The sequence below is a fragment of the Ambystoma mexicanum genome, chromosome 4p (assembly GCF_040938575.1).
Source record: "Ambystoma mexicanum isolate Mex_15411 chromosome 4p, UKY_AmexF1_1, whole genome shotgun sequence".
Taxonomy (NCBI): Eukaryota; Metazoa; Chordata; class Amphibia; order Caudata; family Ambystomatidae; genus Ambystoma; species Ambystoma mexicanum.
Window position 1 is genome coordinate 103,902,919 of NC_090927.1, and position 13,071 is coordinate 103,915,989.

Here is a 13,071-nt window from a genome sequence, read left to right on the forward strand (position 1 = left end):
CTGTAAATCTGTGCTGGGTAGGTATAATCGTTCTTGGAAATACAATAAGTTGTCCTTTACTGCAAAGTCCTTTCCCTGCAGATGCCAATTCTGTATGTCTGCTGGAGTTACAAGTTGCCTGGCTTTATCCTTAACTTCCTCTATGGATTCTGTGGCGATTACACCCAGAATTCTTTGTTCGGGAATGATTGGTACAGGTTTAGGGTTGACCAAGTGTTCTTCCACTCCCATCCGAGAAAGGGCATCGGCTTTACCGTTCTTTGTACCAGGTCGATAGGTAATTATGAAGTCAAACTCGGCAAAGAATAATGCCCAACGGAGTTGTCTAGAGGATTGGGCTTTTGCGGTCTTCAAATATTGCAGGTTTCGGTGATCCGTAATCACAGTAACGGTGTGTCGGGCCCCCAGCAGATAATGCCGCCAAGCCTTAAAGGCAGACTTGATAGCCAGAAGTTCCTTGTCAGTAATCGTGTAATTGATTTCAGGAGGCGAGAATTTGCGGGACCAAAATGCCACGGGATGCAACTGATTGGTTACCGGGTCCTTTTGTGATAGAACTGCCCCCATGGCAAGGCTTGAAGCATCAGTTTCCACGATGTAGGGGAGTTCGGGGCGAGGGTGTTTTAAGATTGGTGCAGAGATAAATTTAGTCTTCAAATCCTGGAAAGCTTGTTCCGCCTCGGTAGACCATTCAAAACGTTTGTTTTTCTTTAACAAGGCAGTGATGGGCTGGACTATTCGAGAGAATTCGGGGATAAACCTGCGGTAAAAGTTAGCGAAGCCTAACATGCTTTGCACACCTTTTACGGAGGATGGTGATGGCCATTTGAGAACTGCATCGACCTTCTTTGAATCCATACGCACTCCGCCAGGTGATAATATGAATCCCAAGAATTCAACTTCAGTCACGTTGAAAACACATTTTTCCAACTTAGCGAAAAGTTTGTGTTGACGCAATCTTTCGAGGACCATTTTCACGTGTTTCCGATGTTCAGATTCCGATGAAGAATAAACGAGGATGTCGTCAATGTAAACAACAACACATACATCTATGAGCTCTCTGAGGACATCGTTCATAAAATATTGAAAGGCGGCCGGGGCATTGCAAAGTCCGAAGGGCATGACCTGATATTCAAATAGCCCATACTTGGTGCGGAAGGCCGTCTTCCATTCATCGCCCTCTTTTACTCGTACCAAGTGGTAAGCTCCTCTAAGATCCAGCTTTGTATATATGCATGCTTTTCTGACTTGGTCCAGGAGTTCAGGGATCAAAGGTAACGGATATCTATTCTTAACGGTGATCTGGTTCAGGGAGCGATAATCGATACAAGTTCTAAGGTCTCCTTCCTTTTTTGGAACGAAGAACAAAGCTGAAGAAGCAGGGGACTTGGAAGGACGAATAAACCCATTTGCCAGGTATTGATCCAGGTATTGTCGAAGGTGAAGGTTCTCAGGCTCGGTGAGGGCATAAATTCTACTACAAGGAGGAGTAGATCCAGGTATCAGGTCTATCTGGCAGTCATAAGACCTATGAGGAGGTAGAGAGTTAGCCTGATCCTTCCGGAAAACATCTTGGTATTCTAGGTATTCAGGAGGTAACTGGGGAGTCTCTGAAGAAATTGCGGCCAGTGCAACACCAGGTGGAGGGTGACAAGTAGAGACACATTCTGGAAACTGGACCGTTCTTGCTCGCCAATCGATCAGAGGATTGTGTTTCTCTAACCAAGGTATTCCTAGAATAATCTGAAACTGAGGGGCCTTGATCACATCGAACACGATCTTCTCATGGTGTCCATCTTGACTTACTAGCGTCACCTCTTGAGTGGTATGCGTTACTGGCCCGGAGGCTATCTCCGTACCATCCACCGTAGTAATGACGTCCTTTACAGCCTTGGGACAAAGAGTTAGATTCATCCTCAAAACCATTTCATGATCCACATAATTGCCGATGGCACCGCTGTCGACGTAAGCTTCAATTGCATGTAATCGATCCGGATTATCAGGGCTAATGAGGACCATAGGTATCACGAAATGCGAGGTCACGGAACTGGTTTTCACGCTCGGCAAGAGGACCTCTATTCTTGTCGGGCGAGGTCGTTTCCCTGCTCAGAGTTTGTAACTTTGGTAACTGCAGCTCCTACTGCCTTCTTGGCAGGTTTCACCGGACAGTCTCGAAGAAAGTGCCCTGAGTTTCCGCAATATAGGCATAATTGCAACTGTTTCCTCCTTTCCCGCTCCCTTTGTGTTAGAGGACCTTTCAGACCCCCTATTTGCATGGGTTCCCCGGAGTCTACTCCTTTGGAAGGAGTTGGCGGTTTGGAAAATACTCGAGCAACAAACTTGGAACGATCGGCCTTCCTGTTCTGCAGCCTGTGATCTATTTGAACGACCAAGTCTATATAATCCGAACAGTCTTGTGGGGGATTCACTACTTGGGCTAAAACGTCTTTGAGCTCTCCACGTAGACCTCTATAAAACAGCGTAATCCTTTTGTCCTCAGGCCATTGAGTTTCCACTATTAGTCTATTGAAAGATGCAATATAAGCCAAAAGGTCTTGATTACCCTGTCGCAACGAAAGAAGCTCATTGTCCAAGGCCTGCCCCTGTGAATGTCTTGCGAACAGTTTTTCCATACTAAGCTGAAAGGCTTGAAAATCATGGAGAACCGGATCATCTTGATTAACTAGAGGGATCGACCAGTCTGCCGCATTGCCACTAAGGTACGAAAGTACAAAAGCTACTTTTGCTTGATCAGTTGGAAAGGCTGCTGGTCGGCATAAGAAGTGCAACCGGCACTGATTGATAAATACTGCAAACCTCTTTGGGTCACCAGAAAATCGTTCGGGCGGAGCCAGAGGTACATTCCCAGGTAGGTTGATCTGCACTGGATTCATAGAGGATGTTGAAGGAAGATTTGCCCCTGATGCGGGTAACGGGGTCTGTCCGGCTTGTGACTGTAGCACTTGTCTAGCAAGATTGTCTGTTCTCTCCTTGGAAATAATTAGTTCCCTTCTTAGAGCATTCGTTTCCTGACGAGCTGCATGCACTTCTGCCCTTAGTTCCCCAAGTAACCGGGCTAGGGGGTCAGTATCCGAGGTTTCCATAGCGCCTGGGCGAGAGTTTTGCGGTAGGCTTTGCGTTCTGTAACGCTCACCTGATTCTCGCAGAGGCACCGGTCTTGACTGGGCGACTACCGTATCTTCAAAGGTGATGTGTAGCACCCGGTTGGCTCTTTGGGCTGGACCTCTGTGCACTGTATGCCTGACGTGTAGAGTAAGATGTCTGCAGATAGAAAATATGGGGTTAATGAACTGGGGTTATTGGGGTGTCCCTATCTCTTTCCTCTTCTCCTCTCCTGTAGACCCCCAAAGGTTAACGCTCTCACCTTAGGTAAGTGACTGCCGAGCTCTCCAGCTGCCTCGGGGCAGGGTGCTGTAACCAGTTTCTTCACTGGATAGGTAGCGCAGGCCTCTTGACTTCAGAGGACTGCTGTCCGTCGTTTACTGCACGAAAGGTAAGTTTCGAGTCATTCAAATGTCTTTAAAGTCTTTAGTAATGATGTCTCTTGTTTTGCAGGGTTCCGGCGATGGCGGATGACAGGCTGAAGTGAGTTGAAGATGGAGCCCGTGTGATGAATAGAAGCGCCTGGAAGCACGTAAGTAAGCGCTTGTTGCCTGCTTCACTATGCGCTCTAACTGTCTTTTTATTTTGCAGGTATGAGTTCGGAGCGGCTGCAGGGTGCCGGAATACCCACTGGATTAGATGTGGAAAGGAGTAATGGCACGTGAGTATTAAAGTTCCCCAATGTCTTTAAACGCACCTTGTTTTGTCTTTCAGATGCGGGATGCAGTGCCGAAGGCCTCCGGAGCGTGCGAAGAGTTGGTCAACTTTTGTCTTTCAGATGCCGGATTGCAGTGTGAAGACCTCCGGAGCGCATGAAGAGTAGGTAAGCCTTTGCCTTTCAGATGCCGGAATGCTAACCTGTTCTTTCTTGTCTTTATAGGTGTTGCTGAAGACTGGATTCAGGATGGTAAGCCTTTGCCTTTCAGATGCCGGAATGCTAACCTGTTCTTTCTTGTCTTTATAGGTGTTGCTGAAGACTGGATTCAGGATGGTAAGCCTTTTTCCTTAGGCCCAGGACCGGATGCAGAAGACACGATGAGCGTTCTGCTGCAGAGGTTGCAGAATAACGCAAAGCAAGATTCATCCACCGGGTGTGGTTTAAATAGCCTCCTGTAGTGCTTAGGTGTCTCCTTCCACAGCCATGCCTAAGTAAGAAAAGAGTTCCTGGTAAGAAAAGAGTTCCTGCCTTCCAGAAGAGTTCCAGTGTTCTGAATCTAGGGAGTGGCTCCAGCCCCACCCAACAGGAAAAGTAGTTCCAAACAGAAGAGGATCAGAGGCTCAACTGGCAGGCAAGTAAGCAGCATGGTCTGCTGAAGGTAAGTCCACCCAAGCATTATGAGCCCGGCGCTTCCAGCGCTGGGACTGGGCATATTTATGAGCCTGGTGCCACTGGCGCCAGGACTGGGTCCAAAAGGTCCCAATTGGGACTGGTTGGCACTCGGAACCTGGGTTATGGATCTGCTTCCAAGGGAGTTGGGAAAACCCTGACCTTTTGGAAGCAGAGATCATGACAGGGGCATTTTCCATAGTCTGCAATTAAGGTTAAGGCCAAATTGTCTGTTTCAAAATAAAAACCCATCATAACTCACCCAAACCCTTCCAAACTATATATGTGTCACACCTGACCCAATGTATGTGAAAAATGTCAATGTATGTAATGTCAATGTATGCAACACCTGACCAATGTATGTATGTAACACCTGACCCAGAGTATATAAGGATATGCCAACCTGACAGTACCCCCCTCCTAAAGCCCAGTCCCTGGGCCACTTTTAAAAGGAAATTTCTTATGGAATCTTTCAAACAAACGAGGAGCATGCACATCACTTGCTTCTTCCCAAGTGCGCTCATCTGGTCCAAAACCCTCCCAATCAATAAGATACTGCAACTTTCCTCTCACTCTTCTAGAATCCAAAATTCTCTTAACCAAAAATTCTTCTGAAGCATCTTCCTCAACCACAACTGCCGAAGGAGAAGGTGTTAATCTAGTTCCTTTAACCTCAGGTTTTAACAAACTGACATGAAAGGTTGGATGAGTTTTCATATGTCTTGGTGACCTAAGACGAACTGCCACAAGATTTATCACCTTTTCAACAACAAACGGTCCTACAAAACGAAGGCAAAACTTATTTCTTCATTTAATTCTCAAAAACTTGGTTGATAACCACACCAAATATCCCTTACTATACTGAGGACTTGTCTTCCTTTTAAGATCAGCAAACCTTTTGTATTTTTGCTTACTTTCCACCAACACCCCTTTAGCCTTCTCAAAGTTTCTTTTCATAACTTCTAGTCTTTTTTCCACCTCAGGGTTTCCTGAATCACTATTTACCTCAATACTTAAGAAACGAGGATGAAAACCTCGCCCTAAATAAAAAGGAGATATAGACGTGGAATCTTTACTACAGTTGTTATATGCAAATTCTGCAACCTACAACAAATCTACCCACTCTTCCCCTGCCTGCAGATAGCACCTCAAATACTTCTCCAACTCTTGATTTATTCTTTCCACCTGACCATTAGTTTCTGGATGGTAACCTGATGATAGACATACCTCAACTCCCAACCTCTTACAAAATGCCTTCCAAAATTTGGAAATACATTGAGACCCTCTGTCCGAGATGACCTGACTGGGAATTCCATGTAGCCTAACAACTTCTTGCAAGAAACTGTGAGCTAAACTATCAGCGGTAACCTCTCCCTCCATCGGAATAAAATGTGCTTCTTTAGTGAGCAAATCAACTACAACCAACACCGATGTACACCCTTTATCTTGCGGAAGATCTGTGATGAAATCCAAGGACACTGAGTACCAAGGACGCGGTGGAACAGGTAATGGTTCCAATAACCCAGAAGGATTTCCGACAAGGTTCTTTGATCTTGCACAAACCTCACAGGTCTTAACAAAATTAAGAGTATCTTGTCGAATCTTATCCCACCAAAAATTTCTTCTCACCACCCCAAAGTCTTTCGATACCCAGGATGTCCTGCCAAAACAGATTTGTGACACTCCTTCAAAATCTTTTCTCTAAGTTCTACAGATGGTAAATAGAGTCTGTTAATAAGATAAGGCAAACGATCTTTAATCTTGCGAGCTGGATCCAAACGAGCCCAATTTTCTAGTTGCGTCTCAGTGAAGCATTCCCATACCTTCTTGAAAATGTCACTCTCTTTTTCAATACCAGCAAGAACAAAACGTTCTGGAGCGATTAATGGAATTGGCTCACTGACCGACTTCACTTCACTTTCTGGAAACTGCCGTGACAAAGCATCTGCCTTTTTATTTTGATTTCCTGGCTTAAAAGTCACTACAAAATCATAATCTGCTAAAAATAATGACCACCTGAGTTGACGAGGCGTCAAAGTTCTTGCTGTCTTCAGAAAAAGTAAATTTCGATGGTCAGTTAATACCGTCATGGTGTGACGTGCTCCTTTAAGGAAATGTTGGCTTTCCTCAAACGCAGCTTTAATAGCAAGAAGCTCTCGGTCTGATGTGGTGTCATTTTCCTCCGCTGGTGAAAACCTCTTAGAAAAATAGGCCACCGGATGTAATTGCCCTGTCACATTATGTCTCTGTGACAACACTGCTCCCATTGCCACATTGGAAGCATCCGCCTCAACAAAAAATGGTTTGGATGTATCTGGATGAATCAAGATTGGACTGGTAACAAATCTCTCCTTCAAAATCTGGAAAGCCTCATCGGCCTTAGCCTTCCAAATAACGGCACTCCTTACTTCAAAAGCCGAGTAATTGGAGCTACTAAACTGGAGAAGCCCTCAATGAATCTTCGGTAAAAATGTGCAAATCCCAAAAAACTGTGGATCTCCTTCACCTTAGTTGGAGTTGGCCAATCTCGAACCGCCTGCACCTTTTTGGGATTCATTTCCAAACCACTTGGGGTGATCACAAAACCTAAAAATTCAACTGAATCAGTATGGAACTGACTCTTCGCCAATTTAGCATAAAGATTATTCTCTCTTAATTTCCTTAACACCTATCGAACATGAATTTTATGTTTCTCTAAATTCTGAGAAAAAAATCAAAATATCGTCAATATAAATAACAAAGATATCAAGATATTCCCTAGGAACCTCATCGATAAAAAATTGAAAAGCCGCTGGGGCATTGCAGGGACCGAAAGGCATCACTTGGTACTCATATAGTCCAAATCGGGTCTTAAATGCCATTTTCCACTCATCTCCCGCTTGGACTCGTACAAGATGGTAAGCTCCACGTAAATCTAACTTCGAAAAAATGGTGGCACCTTGGATCTGATTTAACATTTCTGAGATGAGAGGGAGAGGATACCGATTTTTCACAGTCACTCTATTTACTGCCCTATAGTCTATACAAGTCCTAAGGGAACCATCTGATTTAGGCACAAAGAACAATGGCGAAGCTGCCGGCGATTGAGAGTGCCGGATAAATCCCTTAGCCAAATTTTCCTTTAAATATTCTTTCAAATAATCATTCTCTTTTTCAGTTATAGCATAAACCCTACTTCTAGGTAAAATAGCTCCAGGCTCCAAGTCAATCTTGCAATCAAAGGACCTATGAGGAGGCAACTCTCCAGCTTCCTTTTCATCGAATACATCCCAAAAATCCTGATAGGAAGTTCACCCAACACTGCTCCAATGTCAAAACCTATTGCCCCTCTTTCTGCAAGCAAAGATGAAACTGAATTCGCAACTCTTTCTTTCTCTTCAGGACCTTTTCCTGAGAAACAATGTTCCTGACAAAAGGTTGATTCTAAGGCTAGAATTCTTGCACCTCAATCTATTCTAGGATTATGAAGAGTAAGCCAGGGCATACCCAAAATAATTTTCAAGATTGGAGCATCAATTAACTCAAGAGATATTTTCCTTATGACCTCCAGTCAACTCCATCACAAGTAACCCTGTAGTATGAGTGATCGGACCTGAAGAAAGATATGTCCCGTCAACTGCTCTGACCTGCTCCACTTCCTTCTTTGGCACCAAGGGTACACCTAGATTCTTTGCCAATCCCCTGTCCATAAAATTTCCCGTAGCCCCTGAATCATTTATAATTGGACCAGAACCTAAAATTACTTTTTCAAACATCAAGGATACGTTCATAGTTATGTGAGGAACAGCTGTATGTATAGTGTTAGCCACTTGTTGCATTCTGCCTGAAGAAATGAAGATCTTCTTGGGAGTAAAAGGACAGTTTCCAAGAAAATGGCCGCTCCTACTGCAGTATAGACATACATTATTCTCCCTTCTTCTAGCCTTCTCTTCTTTGGACAATGGACCCATCACCCGACTTAGCTGATCATTCCCTTTTGACTTCACTTCTCTGTTCACCATCTCAACCTTAGACCTCTCCATCCTTCCCTGAAACCTTACATCTCCCTGAGAGCGTCTACGCTCTAGACGTCTTTCAGTTAGACGAAAATCTAACTGAACAACTAAATCAATGAGAGCATCTAAAGTAGTTGGACGATCCAAAACTCCAGCCAGAGCATCTTTTAATTAATCCTTTAAGCCTCTATAAAATAAAGAAGCCCTTTTTTCCTCTGGCCACCTACTCTAAAGAATTAGAGATCTAAATTGGGTGATATAAGAAATCAACTCCTTCCCTCCCTGACGAAGCTCCAGTAGTTCTCCATCAACCTCTAAAGATACCTGTCTCTTATCAAACATTTTCTTAAATTCGGCCAGGAAAAGAGAATAATTATTCAACACCAAACTCTTAAGTCACCAAAACACTTCCCCACGCAGAAGCTTCTCCAGATAAATAGGATGAAGTAAATGTTACCTTTGAAGCATCCATGGAGAATAACTCAGGACGACTTAAGAAATGCAATTCACACTGTGTCTGGAATATTTGAAAATTTTTAGAATCTCCCAAAAAGCGCTCAGGGGCAGCCAAAGGAACAGGCATAACTAACGTTCCTAAACCCCCCACCCCCTCCACTCTTCTTGGAAGTCTAGGTTCTTGTTCTTCCCCCACTCTCACCAACTCAGGAGGAGACCCAGCACCCGCCGAAACTTCAACTTCTCTTCTAACTTCTAAATCTAGCCTTTGAGTTACCTTTAAGTTTAACTCATTGTGAGAATGGCCTTTAATACATGAATAACACTCAGAGCCAATACGTAGGTTGTTTGGATTACAACGAGAATCCAATTCTTTTATTAATGTAATATTCACTTTCTTTCTTTTTAGGTACTGAAAAGGATACAACTTCTCTTGATGACTTCCAGCTTCATGTGGACGGAGGTTTTTGGTCAGCAGATCAGGTAAGAGTCTATAGTTTTCTTCCTTATAAAGTTTCAAACTTCAGTCACAAACATATAAGTCTCTTTCTCAAGGTTTCCCTTTTCTTCTTTCTCTTTATGATCTCCACTTTTGAGTTGTTCTTCTCTCCTTTCTCTGTCTTGGTTTCTAACTATTTATCTTTCCTTTTTTCTCTCTTCCTCAACTTCACACTCGTCTCTTCTTGTTCATGAGCTCTGATGTCGCCTTTGACTGTAATGCGATTCAGCTTCCTTTTGTTACTCAGCCTTTCTCAGAGGGGAATGTTCTTTCCCCCTTTCATAACGAATCACTTTATATATTAAATGTATACTCTTCTAATAAACCCTGTAGTGCCTGGATGCTAATTTTTTCCACACTGGTATAGTCTTAAACCTTTTCTTTTCTTAACAGTTCCCAAACGTTGATTGCGCAACGACGCGTATTTAAACTTATAAAAATCCTTTCAACTTGGTTGATCATACTAATGTCTCTAGCCAAAAAGCGCAACGGCGCTAACTTCCTTATGGTCTTTCGAGCGACAACGGTCGCCTTTTCTGTACTCAATCTGCCTCTGAGTAAAGCGGTAGAGTTTTCCTTTCTCTCTCTCTCTCTCTTTCGCTCACTCACCTCCGACTACGTATTTTCAGTCAGCCTTGATTACACAGCTGACGGCCGCAACTGACTTTGCATCGGGCTCGACTGAATGTTCACCTTGTCGCTTTCCCTTTTCAGGTTTTCATACGGCCTTGGTTGTCAGGGAACAGCGCTCCTGAATAAAATTGTGATAGCTCGCTACGACCAGCTTCACACTCTTGGGTATTCTCACACACACCCGTACAGGCCCGCTTCCGACTCCCCTCTTCAGGTCTATCTTCTCCGCTCTTCAGTACGCCCAGGATAAACCGTCCGTCTCGCTCCTGTCCTCCCGCTCTCTCATTTCCTAGGCGACCAACAACAAAGATTTTCAGGCATTAGAGGAAAGGCCATACAGTAGGGACTTCCTGGTTCTCAATATCATCACAACTCGGTATAAGTGTCTATATAAGTTACATCAGAACGTCACACTCATCCATTCTTAGACTAAGATTTGAATATTCCTGATGTGCTGCCCGTAACTTTTCACGTATTTCTCGAACCATTTCTCCCAACGCCTCCATGGTTGTCTCGTCAGGTTTCATAACAGCTCAGGCAGACTAATTTTATTGGCCTTTCATACTGTCAGGCTGAGATTCTGGTCTTGCGTCTGCGGAAGCTGCTGACGCCCGACAATCCACCTAAAATGTAGCACTCGGAGCTCTGGACAAATTACTGCTCAGTTTGCCACACTTCAAGGGGAAAGGGGGAAAGGGACAAATTAACAAACTCCAGGCTGGAAACTATCGACTAGCTGGTTCATCACCTGTAGTTGAAACATAAGCATATAAAAACATCTCAATTTCTCATTGAGTCACTGACCTTAAAATACTATATCCTTTACTAAAACGTTGTAAAGACCATACCTGGTACTTCTCTTCAAAATGCCCAGAGAAGTGATTTAGTAGAATTGACTTCCTTACTAGTTTCCATGAAATTCAATGATCATTCTGCCTTCTTTGTTAGGTCCTTGAATGCATTAGAAGTCTTTTCCTGTAACTTCTTATTCTTCTATTTGCTTAAACAAAGTCTTAAAGTTTTCTATGAAGTAAAGGAAGTTCCAATGAAAACCAATTTTGTAGTTTCCTCTTTTTTTTAATGTAAAGATAGTCTTTAAATAACGAAGAGGTTGAAACTTGCGATGATAAATTCACATGGCGAAATTCACGCACAAGCGCTAAAATACAAGTCGCGAAAAACACGCACACGCGCTATTAATCCTAGACGCGGAAAACCTGCACACGCGCTAAAGTCCCACGTAGAAAAAACACCCACACGCGCTTTAGGTTCACGTAGCAATGTTCTCACACACGCGCAGTAGAATCCACGTAGCAAAATACTCAGGCACATGCGGTTAGTTCACGTAGCAATGTTCTCGCACACGCGCAGTAGAATCCACGTAGCAATATACTCGCGCACGCACGGTTAATTCACGTGGCAATGTTCTCGCACACGCGCAGTAGAATCCACGTAACAATATTCTTGCGAACACGCGGTTAGTTCCACGCAGCTCAAAGTTCACGCTCACACACACGCGCTGAAGCTCATTAACGACTCAAACACGCGCTAGCTTTGAAAAGATACGTAGCTTATGAAAACATGCGCTCGTGCTTCAGTTTATACGTTCGTAAGAACGTGTTCGCGCTCTTGAACCTTTAAACACAATTTAACCTTTTTACAAAAAAACAGTAGAAAGCGAGTTCAGAACTAAAGTAATCTTCCACTTTGAAATAATTTAAAAGCACTTATCTCTTGAAAGAGTCTTGAATAAGTTCTTCTCTCAGGGTCTGGATCCAAAGGCAAAGGCCATGCCCTGGCTACCTGAGAGAGAGATCTCTGGGTACTAGCAAGTGAGACACCCTTTGGTTTCTCATTATCCACTCTTGAATGTAATGCTCGAAGGGGCAGTCACTGCTGCTCTTTGAGGATTGGGATGATGTGATTGCATTTTCCAAGTCCTTTGAGGTGTGCTAACAAGTGCTGGACGGCATCCAGAGGGGTCAGAGTGGCATCTGGGACTCCTGCAAGTAGGGTGTTGCCATCAGCCAGGTGGAAGATGACCAGGCATCGGACAACTGCTCTGAAACTCAGAGGCAGGTATAAACGTCTTCATTTTGCGTAGGAGTATGCACTGGAACTATGCTGCTTGTGTCTTCTTGGCCATGTGAGTTTCGAATGAGTGGTCACAGTCGATAGTAAAACCAAGTATTTTGCACTGGATGATAGTTGAGACATGAATCTTCATGTCAGTCGGCCAATTCTGGACTTCAGCCTGCTTGGTGGGGTTTCCTAGGAGAATGAATATGGTCTTTATAGGCTTGAGCTTCGGGTAGACGCTTGACATCCATGCTTGGATGAGAGACAAACAGTGCTTGAGTCGATGGATATCATTTCCCAGCTCAAACCCACCACTTGCAAAATCGATGACTGCCCTGCTGCTCTGGTTAAAGCATGTGCTCCATCACGGATTCCCCTCATTACAAAGTTAATTCAGAGGGACATATGCCAGATCCTATTTAGCAGGCCTGGATGACTCCATTACTGCTGAAAAAGACAGCTTTAGTTCCTATTATCGCAGCTAATTATAGACCTATTAGAAATGTACCGTTACTACTGAAAATTCTGAGTCAAGCTCATTATCTTCAAGTTCAGGAACAACGTCTTAAACAGAATTTCTTAGGAAAACGTCAGTCAGGGTTTAGGCAGGCACATGGCACTGAAACAGCCTTTCTGGGTTTGATGGACAACATCTTGCAAACTATGCACCAGGGTGGTATTGGCTTGCTGATGTTACTGGATACGTAAGCTTCGTTTGACCTGGTTGATCACATTATCTTGGTCGATAGATTATTAAATTCCACCAATATTTCACTTAGCATTAGGGCTACCACTCATCCTTCTTGACCTATCGCGTGACCAGGGTGGTCAATGGAGCGGAAGCAGCAGATGCGTCAATGTGCCTTAACGGATGCCACAAGGGTAGTGTTTCTCACTAACCTTATATAACATCTTTACCACGCCGTTATTTGAATTGTTGGATGACATGAAGAGCCAGG

The 13,071-nt window shown here is 43.9% G+C and overlaps 1 protein-coding gene across 1 annotated transcript in view; it reads left to right on the top strand.

Moving 5' to 3' along the window:
• NRBP1 (nuclear receptor binding protein 1) overlaps positions 1–13,071 on the top strand; it is a 1,221,009-nt gene that overhangs the window by 973,703 nt on the left and 234,235 nt on the right. The window contains exon 18 of the mRNA XM_069605466.1: positions 9,311–9,384. Coding sequence (XP_069461567.1) covers positions 9,311–9,384 — 74 coding nt within the window. The remainder of the gene's footprint in view (positions 1–9,310; positions 9,385–13,071) is intronic.